General features: G+C 42.4%; 2 protein-coding genes across 3 annotated transcripts in view; both read left to right on the forward strand.

Moving 5' to 3' along the window:
- The first annotated feature begins 3,961 nt into the window (after nt 1–3,961).
- Nucleotides 3,962–4,774, forward strand: LOC149452923 (general transcription factor II-I repeat domain-containing protein 2B-like). The gene has a single exon (XM_089688768.1). It carries the CDS (start codon nt 3,962–3,964, stop codon nt 4,772–4,774), a length of 813 nt encoding a protein of 270 aa, XP_089544894.1.
- Nucleotides 4,775–8,023: 3,249 nt separating this feature from the next.
- The window catches only part of SRSF10 (serine and arginine rich splicing factor 10), a 42,635-nt gene continuing 36,707 nt past the window's right edge, over nt 8,024–13,951 (forward strand). The window contains exon 1 of one of the 2 annotated variants that reach the window (XM_089688777.1): nt 8,024–8,187. In XM_089688777.1, the coding sequence (XP_089544903.1) occupies nt 8,123–8,187 (65 nt within the window). In that variant the 5' untranslated portion in view covers nt 8,024–8,122. The remainder of the gene's footprint in view (nt 8,188–13,951) is intronic. The other variant, XM_089688778.1, reaches the window with a different exon arrangement.

Genomic DNA, 13,951 nt, shown 5'->3' on the forward strand with positions numbered 1-13,951 from the left:
TATTTTAGAAATGTACAAAATAACAGTTAGAGGAACTCCGCACTGGCCAGAAAGTGAAAAGTATACAATGTATCAGTGTAAAAATGTTCTCCTCTGAGCTCAGCTATGAAAGTAAATTGAAACATTTCATCAGAGGGAGATCATTTTGTGAATGAAAGCACACTAGAATGTTTTCATAGTTTTCAAGTGCAAAAATAAAAAATACCTTATTTAATTTGTAAAAAGAAAGTGTGTTTCTTCAGATTTGTAACGTTTTTTTACTTATCTAAGGATCGCATACAAACTAATTTTGCAAGACATCATCATGAAAGGAAGGTCACTGGTATCAGTAGTTTTTTATTTGATTTTTTATTCATTTTTTACCATTTTATTTCTTTTAAAATTGTATTTTTTATTATTATTTTACATTTTTGAGAAGCCCCGTTGAGGGGCTTTGGAGAGATATCAAGGGTCAAAACACCAGTATCTGGTGTGCCCTATGGTCAGTCCAGGCCTGCCCATATCCAATAAGAGATATCCCCCATATCCAGCAGAGAGACACCCTCATATCCAGCAAAACACATCCCCATATCCAGCAAAGAGACATCCCCCATATCAAGCAAAGATATATCTTCCATATCTAGCTAAGATACATCCCTCATATCAAGCAAGAGACATCCCCTATGGACAGCAAATAGACATCCCCCATATCAAGCAATAGACAGGCCCATCTCCAGCAAAGAAACATCCCCCATATCTAGCAAAAAACAGATCCATATGCAGTAAGAGAAATCCTGTATATTTAACATGAGACATCCCCCATATCCAGCAAAGAGACATCCCCATATTCAACAAGAGACATCCCCCATATCCATCAAGAGACAGGCCCATATCCATCAAAATATATCCCCCATATCCATCAAGAGACATCTCCCATATCCACCAAAGAGATATTCCTATGCCCAACAAGAGACATTCCCCATATTCAGCAAAGAGACATCCCCATATCCAGCAAAGAGACATCCCCATATCCAGCAAGATATATTCCCATATCCAGCAAAGAGACATCCCCCATATCTGGCAAAGAAACATCTCCCATATCCAGCTAAGATACATCCCCCATGTTCAGCAAGAGACATCCCCATGCACAGCAAAGAGACATCCCCCATACATCCAGCAAGAGACAGGCCCATATCCAGGCAGCATTAGACAGCTGGGCAGTCCCCAACTAGCAACATTGTCAACAATTACTAAAAAAACAATGTTAGTTTGCACAGGACAGTGAGCAGTCAGAACAGGACCATGCTAGCACAAACACCACAGTGTAGCTCCTCCAGTCTACAAGCAGAGGAGGAGTACAGCTGATATCACTCCGCCTTCCATTCTCTCAGGGCTGCAGCTGGCACTATAGAAGCTGTGTCATCTTATGTTGCTGCCAGCTCACTCCGTGGCTGGCACTCTCCCAGATATAAAGTTCTGCTCCCTCACAATCTTTGTTGGCCAGAAAAAAAGATTTATCTACTGTGTATATACTTTGTTATTACAGATTAAACAGCCCCATAGTAGAAATGTAAAATTTTCTCTGGTCCATAAGTATATAGGTGTGAGAGCTAAAGTGGTTAAACATGATGAGTTTACAATTTAGTGTATCTATTGCCAACTTTTTTTTCCTTTGGTTTGGATAAAGTAGAGAAGGATTAGGACATATGTCAGATTTCAGCCAGTGTTTGCAGAGGTTTGGCTGCGCCTTCCCATAGAGTTATATTGTGTATCGTGTGTTTGGTACGCTTTCTGAAAGAGTACCAAAACTCCTGCATGCTGCATCTTTATTGAGCTTTCAGAAAATGCACCAAACATGCGGGACACAATAAAACTCTATGGGAAGGTGCAGCTAACCAGCTCCAAACACAGAGGTAAGCTGCACAGCATGAAAAATGTATTGCGGCAGTGTGAAAGTAGGCTCTATGCTGTCCAGGATTCTGTGAAGCTGGATTTACCTTGTTCCATGAGCCTGCAGCATGCTTGGTAATGCACATGTGTAGGTGTAAATGGGCCCATAGAGTTTCCCTACTAAACTACAGCCCATAGATGTGAACCAGCCCTATAGGAATGAAAGAGATTTCTATATTGATTTAGCAAAGTGCAAGAGAATTACAGTATGAAAATGGACAGATGTGATTAGGCCCTTAGAGATTTCCCCTTATCATTTTTCTAAGGATGTTTTTTACCAGAAGTTCTTAAAGTGGATGTAAGCCTAATAATTTACCTCTCATTAAAACAAAAACATTCTAGGCATGCCGTGAATGAGAACAGTCACAGTTGCTTGTGCTCCCAACTAAACTGTCAAACCTTCAAATAGCTAGTGTCATAATGGATCACATATGCAGCACCATGGCAACTGCAGATCAAACAGAGGCTAAGACTGGTCATAGACTGCTGTTTTTTTTCTTTTGATTCACACATATGCAGTTTGTTTTTGAACTATTTCTGCAGTGTTTTTTGCAGTGCGTTTTGTGTTTTTGCACACACATTTTTTTTCAAGTGTTTTGCATTTTGTATGCTTTTTTTGGCCAATTTGTTTTTGGGCAGATTAACTGCTTCCCAATCACCCTATAGCAGAAATACTGCTACAGGGCAGTCCCGCTATAAGTCACTGAAGGCCGCCATTACTAGTAGGAATTAAGATTAACCCCTTCACGCCTAAGGGTAAAACAAATCTAAATGCCTAAGCACAATTCTGCAATGTTGACATGTGTTAGTAAAACCGTACATATCATCACAACTACTTTGTACATCCAGGTGGATTATACCTTGTTTTTTTTTCAGGACAAATTGGGCTTTCATTTGATGGTAAATGGTAATGGATAGATCCTAATTTTATCAAAGGAAAACTGGCCCAAAATAGTAAAAAAAAATAGTTTTTTTTAAATTCAACTGTGTGTTTCTTGTTATGACCATAACCTACCACCAAAGAACAACCCAAAATAGATTCTCCAGCTCTTGACGATCGCAGCGATACCATATATATGTATGTTATTTGTACCCGTAGTGCATCCCAGAAACAATAGTGCGCATTTTGTTTTTGTCTTTTTTTACCTAAAACACACTGACATTGACACCAATTTTTTTTTTTTAAATCCTGACCTTTGACCCTGACCTTGACCCAAACACTAACCCTGGCACTGAACTAGATCAAACCTTGATCAAGGTATTTTTCTTTATTTTTTAATATTTATCTTCTTTTTTTTTTACCTCTCTATGTCAGGAGTTAGAGATACAATGTATCTCTCTTCTCCATTCATAGAGAGAGAAAAAACAAGGAGGCCGGGCTGCACAGTGACTTTATTAGCACTGATCACTGTGTTGGTGTCATTGGGGATGTCAGTGCCACAAAGTCAGTTCCCCCCCAGTGTCAGAATGTCCGCTGCAGTCCCGCTATGTCACTGATCGCTGCCATTACTAGTTTTAAAGAAAAAAAAAAAGCCCAGTATGTATACCGCCATTTTGTAAACGCTATAACTTTCACGTAAACCAATTAATTTACACGTATTGAAATTTTTTTTATCAAAGACATGTAGCAGAATACATTTTGTCCTAAAATGTTTTTACTGGACATGTTTAATAGCAAAAAATCAAAAATACTGTTTTTTTTTCTCAAAATTGTGTCTTTTTTGTTAGCATAAAAAATAAAAACCGCACAGGCGATCAAATATCACCAAAAGAAAGCTCCATTCATGGGGGAAAAAAAAGGACATAAATTTAATTAGGGCGCTGCGTTGCACGACCACGCAATTGTCAGTTAAAGTACGCAACGCTATAAAGCAAAAAATGGGCTGGTCAGGAAGGGGGGTAAATTCTCTTGAGGGCAAGTGGTTAAAAAATGCAAAACACAGCAAAAAATGTACTATATGCTTTTCTGCAGTGCCTCCATTAAAGTCTAATGCAGGCTCTCTGTGCTAAATATCTCAAATATGATCATGTTATGAAACCGGTTGTAAAGAATATTAATTTTATTTGCGCTAAAGCTCTGTGCCACCGCCCGTTTAAACAGTTTCTACTGGACATCCAGGCTGAATATGAAGATGTTTTATATCACAACGATGTAAGATGGCTCAGTCGAGGGTCTGCGCTGCAGCGTTTTTACTCTCTCAGAAAGGAAATCAAAGAATTCCTGGAAACAAAGGGGCAACCGATGCGAGAACTATCTGATCCTATTTGGCTGGCTGATTTGGGGTTTTTAGTTGACATAACAAAGCATCTGAATGTACTAAACACAAGTCTTCAGGGAAACGATGCAGTGGTAAACCAGCTTTATTCACATCTCAAGGCCTTTGAAACAAAGCTGAAACTTTTCCAAAGGCATTTGTCACAAACACAGCCCAATACCATACATTTTTCAGCATTGCAGGAAGTAAGGAACAGTTTTTCACAGGACAATATCAGTGCGCAAATGAGCAGGTATGCAGCAGACATCGCATCTCTGGCTGAAGAGTTTAAACAGCACTTTCAAGATTTTGCAGCTATTGAAAATGAGATCAGCCTTTTCTCCTCTCCATTCTCTGTTGACCCCGATGATGCTCCAGATCAGCTGCAGCTTGAGCTCATTGAGCTGCATTGTGACAGCGAGTTACGCAGTCGTCACCAACAGCTCTCTCTTGTGAACTTTTACCGACAACTGGATAAGGGCAGGTTTCAAGAGATTCGGACATTGGCTAAGAAAATGCTGAGCTTGTTTGGCTCAACATATTTGTGTGAGAAGACATTCTCTGCTATGAACTTTAACAAGACTAAGTGACTCTCATCTGCGTGACATTTTGCGCATCAAAACCACTGCCTTTGTACCTGATCTAACCGATTTGCTGCAGTCCAGATCTCAGTTTCACCCTTCACATTAGTGCAGGTAAGTTTTTTTTTAATTTATTTTCAATACATTGTGAAAACTCAGCTGTCAGTTGATCTTAATGTTATGAAATGAAAAGTATGTCGTTTGCAATTAACTTGGCATAAAATAATTTATTTGCATTTAATTGTAATGGTTCAAAGAATGTTCGGAAAAATGTTCGGCCCTCCACCATGTTCACTTCATCCAATCTGGCCCTCTTTGAAAAAAGTTTGGACACCCCTGGTCTAATGAACCAAAAACTCATGGATTTGCATTTAAAAAAGTCCTTGACCCTTTCCAAAAAAGCAGCAGCTGCAAAAAACCATAGATGTGAACTTGTCCCATAGCTTACCATGTTAAATGGACTGCAGTGCGTTTCCGCAAAGAAGCAGAAAAAATGCATAGGTGTGAACCAGGCCTTAAAGTTTAACTAAAATCAAAACTTTTTTTTTTACTTTTGGATAGAGTGAAGAGGGATTGGAACACCTGTTAGGCCTTTATTACGGTCTGTGCTCCAAATTTAGAAATCTCACCAGAACAGGAATAGATGGAACACTTCCCCATTCTTCCGGTTTTAAGTTATGGAGCAGGAAGTAAAGATTAATCTCTTCAATGGGACACTTCCCCAATCTTCCTCTCACTTCCTGTTTTAGCTTCGGAATGGAAAGTAAAGAGAAAACTCTCCAATGGGACACTTCCCCACTCTTCCTCTCACTTTTGGTTTTAGCTGTGGAACAGGAAGTAAAGAGAAATCTCCCCAATGGGACACTTCCCCACTCTTCCTCTCACTTCCTGTTGTAGTCATGGAACGGGAAGTAAAGAAAAATTTCCCCAGTGGGAAACTTCCCCACTCTTCCTCTCACTTCTGGTTTTAGCTATGGAACAGGAAGTAAAAAGAAATATCCCCAATGAGAAACTTCCCCACTCTCTTTCACGTTTGGTTATAGTTATGGAACAGGAAGTAAAGAGAAATCTCCCCAATGGGACACTTCTCCACTTCCTCTTACCTCGTTTTAGCTATGGAACGGGAAGTAAAGAGAAACCTCTCCAATGGGGCACTTCCCCAATCTTCCTCACTTCCTGCTTTACCTATGAAACAAGAAAATAAAGAGAGATCGCCCCAATGGGACACATTTCCACTCTTCCTCTCACCTCCTGTTTTAGCTATAGAACAGGACGTAAAGAGAAATCTCCACAATGGGACACTTCCCCACTCTTGCTCTCACTTCCTGTTTTTTTATATGGAACGGAAAGTAAAGAGAAACTTCTCCGATGGGACACTTCCCCAGTCTTTCTTTCACTTCCTGTTTTAGCTATGGAAGGGGAAGTAAAGAGAAATCTCCCCAATGGGACACTTCCCCACTCTTCCTCTCATTTCCTGTTTTTTTTATATGGAACAAAAAGTAAAGAGAATTTTCCCCAGTAGGACTCTTCCCCACTCTTCCTCTCACTTCTTGTTTCAGCTATGGAACGAGAAGTAAAGAGAAATCTCCCCAATGGGACACTTCTCTTCTTCCTCTTACCTCGTTTTAGCTATGGAACGGGAAAGAGAAACGTCTCCAGTGGGACACTTTCCCACTCTTCCTCACTTCCTGTTTTATCAATGGAACAGGAAGTAAAGAGAAATCTCTCCAATGGGACACTTTTCACTCTTCCTGTTTTAGCTATGGAATGGAAAGTAAAGAGAAATCTCCACAATGGGACACTACCCCGCTTTTTCACTCACTTCCTGTTTTAGCTATGGAACAGGAAGTAAAGAGAAATATCAGCAGTGGGACACTTCTCACTCTTCCTGTTTTAGCTATGGAACAGGAAGAGAAATCTCCCCAATGGGACAATTCCCCAATCTTCCTGTTGTAACTATGGGACAGGAAGTAAAGAGACATCTACTCAATGGGACACTTCTCCTCTTCCTCTTACCTCGTTTTAGCTATGGAACGGGAAAGAGAAACGTTTCCAGTGGCACACTTCCCCACTCTTCCTGTTTTAGCTATGTAACAGGAAGTAAAGATAAATCTCCCCAATGGGACACTTCTCACTTCCTGTTTTAGCTATGGAACAGGAAGTAAAGAGAAATTTCCCCAATGGGACACTTCACCAATCTTCCTCTCAATTCCTGTTGTAGCTATGGAACAGGAAGTAAAGAGAAATCTACTCAATGGGACACTTCTCACGCTTCCTCTCACTTCTCCAATGGGACACTTCCCCAATCTTCCTCTCACATCCTGTTTTAGCTGTGGAACAGGAAGTAAAATGAAATCTCCCCAGTGGGACATTTCTCCTCTTCCTCTTACCTCATTTTAGCTATGGAACAGGAAAGAGAAACATCTCCAGTGGGACACTTCCCCACGCTTCCTCACTTCCCGTTTTCGCTATGGAACAGGAAGTAAAGATAAATCTCCCCAATGGGACACTTCTCACTCTTCCTGTTTTAGCTATGGAACAGAAAGTAAAGAGAAATCTCTCCAATGGGACACTTTTCACTCTTCCTGTTTTAGCTATGGAACAGGAAGTAAAGATAAATCTCCCCAGTGGGACACTTCTCACTCTTCCTGTTGTAGCTATGGAACAGGAAGAGAAATCTACTCAATTGGACACTTCCCCAATCTTTTTCTCACTTCCTGTTGTAGCTATGGAACAGGAAGTAAAATCTACTCAATGGGACACTTCTCACTCTTCCTCCCACTTCTCCAATGGGACACTTCCCCAATCTTCCTCTCACATCCTGTTTTAGCTGTGGCACAGGAAGTAAAGTGAAATCTTCCCAATGGAACACAGATGACCAAAATACCTACAAGAGTTATAATGGTGTATATTTCCCTCCACTTCCTGCCTAGTAAAAGCCTGTCAACAGAATAGGTAAGGGGTGAAATTAGCAGAACTCCATATTACTATGCAGAGATTTTAAAGTAACTGCAAATATTTTAGTCTATGTCACTGTAATAGGACATGTATCGTTCCGGCAATATACCAGATGCAGGTTATGTGGAGGAAGAGGGAGATTCCATATAAGGTGACCAAAGGGAACGATCAGAAACAGAAAGCGCAGCACACCCCTCCCACTATGATCGGTCACGGCGGAGTTCCGCCCAGTACTGTTAGAGCGCGAACCTTCCCGCCTGGTACTTGCTCGTTGCCCCGCCTCTTCCTCGGGAAGTCTCGCGACGATCAGAGAAGTGAGGGGGTGGTGGCCATTGTGCTGGTGTGTGAAGCGCGCCTTCTTCTTAGCGTGGTTCGCCGTGTCCCTCGACCTTTAACGCCATGTCTCGTTACCTACGGCCCCCAAACACGTCTCTCTTCGTACGGAATGTAGCGGACGATATCAGGTGAGTGGTGGGCGAGGCTGGCGTCGGCACAGCGTGCTTTGCACCACGCTGAGATATTACCGTGTGAGCGGAATAGCGGGGAACCTCCCCCACCCCCGGAGACACATCGCCCTCTATAGGTGGTGTGTGATAGTCATGCATCATTCCTCTTGGCTTCACGGGCTGTAGACGCCTTTGTATGGGCCGTGTGATCCCAGCACATGGTGTGCATACCGGGGGTGCGGGTTCACCTCTCCGCCCATCACCGCACGTTTACAGGCCTTGGCTTGTGTAGGTTAATGTTAGGCTGAAGGGAAGCCTGCTCGTGTGTGTACAATACTGTTTTGGCTGCCTGTAAAATACACTGTTTTGGTCTTCTCCTACTTGAGGTGAAGGAGGGAAATGCATTGGTTTCTTTTCCTGGTAACCATCAGAAAATGTTAGATGTTGCTGCACCTCTGACCACTGTTTAGGTCGCTTCAACACCGCTGCAAAAACGTGGTACAGAAGCGTATGCGTTTTTGCTGTTTCCAGTGCATGGAGAAAAGGACGTGACTCCACAAAGGCAACCGTGAATGTTTTTTTATGCATTCTCCATTCATTTCAATGGGATTTTTTTTCCCTAGTAAGCGGTCCTTTAAAGCGGAGTAACACTCACGCTGTCAAAAAATAAGTCAGCAGCTCCAAAAACTGTAGTTGCTGACTTTTTAAAAAAAGAGCCACTTACCTGTCCCGTGGTGTGTCCCCCATAGTCCGTTTCACCAGCCATCCTGTATTCCAGGAGGCCGGCATCTTTAGTGTGGGCACCCGGCTGTGTGTTCACCCGGCCGCCATTTGACCATAGGCAGGGTGGCAACTGGTTAAGAATAGCAGGCTGTGATCAGAAGGGGTGTGTGCCAGAGGTAGGCTGTGACTAGTCAGGGGCTTGGTGGCTGAACCAACTGCCCAATACAAGCATGCTGTGTATGCACTGTGTTCTATACATCTGAATGGCCAGCCAAAGTTTAAAACTGACCAAAAAAAAATCAGCTTCTGTGGTTAGTTTAGAACAAGGAAGAAAGGTGAATGGCAGGATCAACCAGGTACCAGATGAAGTACATGAAAATGTGATATATAAAATACACAAATGTGAATACGTGGGGGAAAAAAAAATTAGAGGAAGCATACACTTCTAGGCTAGGTTCAGTTTTGCAGCTCTACGAGCTGTGCTTGCGTGGGCACGGCAACCCACCCATTTGAATGGGCTGCTGTGCTTGCGTTTCTTGCTGGAAAAATGTTCCTGCATAATATTTTAATGCAGAGGCAGGGAAATTACATGGTGCTTTTGTACTATGCAAATTATTGGTGGTACCTGCAAATAAGGTGTATTTTTAAATGGGGGGGGGGGGGGGTTCCATTAAGCATGAATGGCAGCCACATGTTCCTGTAAAGAGCAGTGTGTTTTGGTTGTGGGTGAGGGAACAGGTGTGATACCTGCTTAAAGCGTTACTAAACCCAGGAACCTGCATTCACTATATCTGGACTCCCACAGTACACAGAACATGGAAATGCAATTATTTTAGTAAATATTATACTGCTAAATACCTTTTTTCATCAGCAGTTAGATCAATCTTATGACTTCTATCAGTGTCCAGCCGAGTACTGGTTAAAGCTTGTTGCGTTTTCATTGTCCTCTGATCTATGAGGCTGCATGACCCCGGACCCTCTGTCTCGACAGTGCTGATTGGTCCTTTGCTGATCACATGCACCCTCCCAGAGAAAAAAAACCCTCTAGTAGGGATGCAACCATGCCCTTTTTTGATCGGCAAGTACGAGTACCGATACTTTGCGGTTTGATTTGCATCAATGCAAAATGTATAGACGCAAATTGCTCTGCAAAGAATCGCATACGAGTTGAACAGGAATGTGATTCCTCTCCAAATCGCATGCTGCTTCCCCACTGCTCCTGTGTGAACCCAGGTTTGTCATAGCCTGAGTTCACACAGGAGCTGTGCAGGGAGGCTTCCCGCAGTGGAGAGTTGGAGAGCAGGGTGTGTGGGGATTTATACCTGGTGGCAGATGCTCCGTATTCTCTGCTGTAGTTTGAACTATATAGAGCTTTTGATTGGTCAGTACAGTCACATGGATAGTGCTGACCAATCAGAAGCTGTCTAGGCTGTACTGTCGTCCCTGCAAGAAAAGGAGAGCAAGTAGAAGGATTTCAAATACCCAGACCTGTGATGTCGCTTTCTCTCCTTCCCTTGCAGGGATGACAGTATGGGCTAGACGGCTTCTGATTGGTCAGCACTGTCCATGTGACGGTGCTAACCAATCAAAAGCCCGCTAGCTAAAACTGTCAATCCTGCAACAAGAGGAGAGAGAGCCATGGGGGTTTCAGATCCCTGCCGCTTTCTCTCCTCTCCTACAGCTGATAATGTGAAGCATCTGCCAGGACGTACACATGCCCACTCAGCGTGGGATCCATGCAGGGAGGTTTCCTGCAGTGCTCCTGTATGAACTTGGTATGGCAAGCCTGTGTTCACACAGGAGCAGTTGGGAAACCGCATGCAATTTGGACAGGAATCATGCTGCATTCCTGTTCAAATCGCTTGCTATTTTTTGTGGTGCAATTTGCGTCCGTTGATGCAAAGTATCGATTTCGGCTTTTGGGAGAATTTTCACGAGTCCTTTTGAAAATATTCAGTATTGGCACAGATACCGGTGTTGGTTCACCCATACACTTTAGCAATACACTCCAAACTTAGTATATGCAGAGTGACTCTTAGAGCTCTGTACTATCAGCAGATGGATTGAGGACTGTGGAAGAAGGGAAGATCAGAGAAGACAGGATCAAACAGCCTCTTTACACAATGCAGAGGATTAACCCCTTAGGTTCCACAGTGAGTATACCAAACATGCTTTACTGCATATACAGACTGATTTTACTGTTGTGGGTTTAGTAATACTTTAACCACTTGCCCTCCATAGGATTTACCCCCTTTCCTGACCAGGCCATTTTTTGCGTTCCGACGCTGCGTTACTTTAATTGATAATTGCGTGGTCATGTAATGCTGCACCCAAATGATATTTACGTCTTTTTTTTTTTTTTCTTTCTCAAAAAGTTGAGCTTTCGGTGGTATTTGATCGCCTGTGTCTTCTATTTTTTGCGATATAAAAAAAAGACCAATTTTGAGAACTATATTTTTGACTTTTTGCTATTAAACATGTCCAGTGAAAAATCAAATTTCGTCATATTTAAGCGAAAATGTATTCTGCTACTTGTCTATGCTAAAAAAAAAAATAAAAAATCCCAATACGTGTAAATTAATTGGTTTGCATGACAAAATATAGCGTTTACAAATGGCGGTATAGATACTGGGATTTTTTTCTTCTTTCATTAATAGTAATGGCGGTGATCAGCGACTTATAGCAGGACTGCAGTGGACGGTCTAACACTGGAGGGAACTGACTTGGTGTCACTGACATCCCCTGTGACACCAATACAGTGATCAGTGCTAAAAAAAAAAAAAAGCACTGACACTGTACTAATGGCACTGGGCAGGAAGGGGTTAACATAAGGGGCGATCAAAGGGTTAACTGTGTGCTGGGAGTGTTTTACTAGGGGGTGGGATGTGTGTTTCACTGTAATCTCTCTGCTGTGGATGGCTGTGCTGTGAGCTGACAGGGAGGAGGACTGTTAGTAAACAAGAGTCCTCCCCGTTGGAAATTACCGGCGGGGTCCGGTGATTGACGGCCGCGAATGGCGGATAAATCACATATACGTGATTTTGCACACCACTGATGTCCTGTAGCAGTGTTTCTGCTATAGGGCGGTCAGCAAGTGGTTAATCTGTGCTCGACTGGTCACTGATAGAAGTCACAGGGCTGCAGCTAAATACTGCTGATGAGAAAAGGTATTTTATTTGGCAGTTTATATTTACTAAAATAATTGAATTTCTGTGTTCTGTGGGAGACCAGATATAGTGAATGCGGGGTCCTGGGTTTAGTAACATTTTAAGGCTTCGTGCAAATAAAAATACCTCTATGTATGCTAGATCCTTCTGCCAGGAGCTCACAGAAAATCAGGCATAAAAAAAAAAAAGTTCCTTTCAGCATGTTTTTAGGTTTGTTTACAGGTGTATGGTATTTAGAAGTGTATGAAATCTGTCCTGTGTAGTAATTTGTTATAGACATGGGGCTGCATTTCTACACCAGAGACGCTAATGATATGACCTGTGAGTTTCTGCATGCACTGCAAAGTTTTGATACTCCAAAATAGTGCTGATACTGGGCAGTTAGATGTGGACTTTGGGGAAAATGGCGATGCTGCCATGAATGTGCAGTACTCTGACAACTGGTGCATGTGTTGTAAATCCTCACACTGTCTTGCTTTTCGTATGTGGCATGTGTTGGCATTATTTTCCATCATCCCAAAGACACATCCACATGTGCATGGTAGAATCTCCATTTCCCCGAACACCACAGGTATTTACCAAACTTTAAAGCAGTGCATGGGTGGTAGCACCACCATTTTTGTAGGAGACCACAGCTATCTGCCCAACAACGAGACACTCATCCCCACAACTATGTACATATGCAGTATTTGTAATGGGGAGCGTTTGGTTATATCCTCAGCTGTCTATAACTAGATCTAATGATCATTTTGGTGTTTCACTTCTGCTTATGTGCTTTTTATTACATGCCATGTTTAAAGTTATCACCTTTACAGAAAATCTTTAAAGGTGACCTGACACCAGATCCCCACTGTACTTAACCTCCCACAAGTTTATCCATCGGTCCAGGGATTTGAAATCCCTGCTACTTTCTCTTTTCTCCAGCCAGTTCTGCCAGGAAGAACCAGATGGATTCTAATTGGTCAGTACTGTCCTATGGCTGGCGCTGACTAATCAGAATCCATCTGGTCTGTCCTTGCAGTGCTGGACAAGAGGAGAGAAAGCAGTGATTTCAATTCCCCGGACTGATGGAGCAGCTTGTGGGAACCCTGACCGCTAAGGATCGTGGTAAATAAGTACTGCGAGGACCATGCGGGTGGGGTTAGGAAGGGGGTCCTGTGTTAGGTCACCTTTACAGATTTTCTGTAAAGGCGACCTAACTCTTTATACCATTCACAAAGCATGGGCAGTTATAGTCATGAAGGTCATTTTCAGTCCCTTGGGTCACTGACTAGGAAAAAATGTGCAGATCAGAAAAGTTAGAAAAAAAGGCCCTATCTGCATGATTTATTTTCTTGGGTCAGTGACCCCATGTGTTGAAGCAAAAGGTTTCAAGACAGCCTGGAACATTATAGGAGAAAGCTGGGACAGTGTTCATATTTTTATTATTATACAGGATTTATATAGCGCCAACAGTTTGCTCAGCGCTTTACAATATAATGGGAGACAATACAGCAACAATACAATTCAATACAAGAGGGTTAGGATTGATAGGTTTCCTTTAAATGTTGCGAGTGGTCATATAATTTCATTAGAATAGTAATTGGAATTTGTGATGTCTTGTTTATGTGTTGGTATGAAATACCCGCATAATGGGCAGTACAGTAGCTAAGTGGCTAGCACATATTTAGCCTGGGTTCACACTTGTGCGGTGCAGCATATCGCATGTGATTCGCACATGAACCACACCACATTCCTGTGCGGATTCTGTGCGGTGCGATTTGAGCCATACATTTTGTATGGCTCAAATCTCACCACATCCAGAAAGGTGAAGGACCCTTTTTTGGTCCGCACTAGAATCGGATCGAATGGGTAGTCACACCTATGCAATCCGATTCTGCACAACGTACGTT

Source organism: Staurois parvus, unplaced genomic scaffold, assembly GCF_062004578.1.
Source record: "Staurois parvus isolate SC_StPar_1 unplaced genomic scaffold, SC_StPar_1.0 ptg000454l, whole genome shotgun sequence".
NCBI classification, from domain to species: Eukaryota; Metazoa; Chordata; class Amphibia; order Anura; family Ranidae; genus Staurois; species Staurois parvus.

What these genes read in the sequence shown, in the direction of transcription:
- LOC149452923 (XM_089688768.1), top strand. Translation starts at nt 3,962, where the DNA reads ATGAAACCGGTTGTAAAGAATATTAATTTTATTTGCGCTAAAGCTCTG.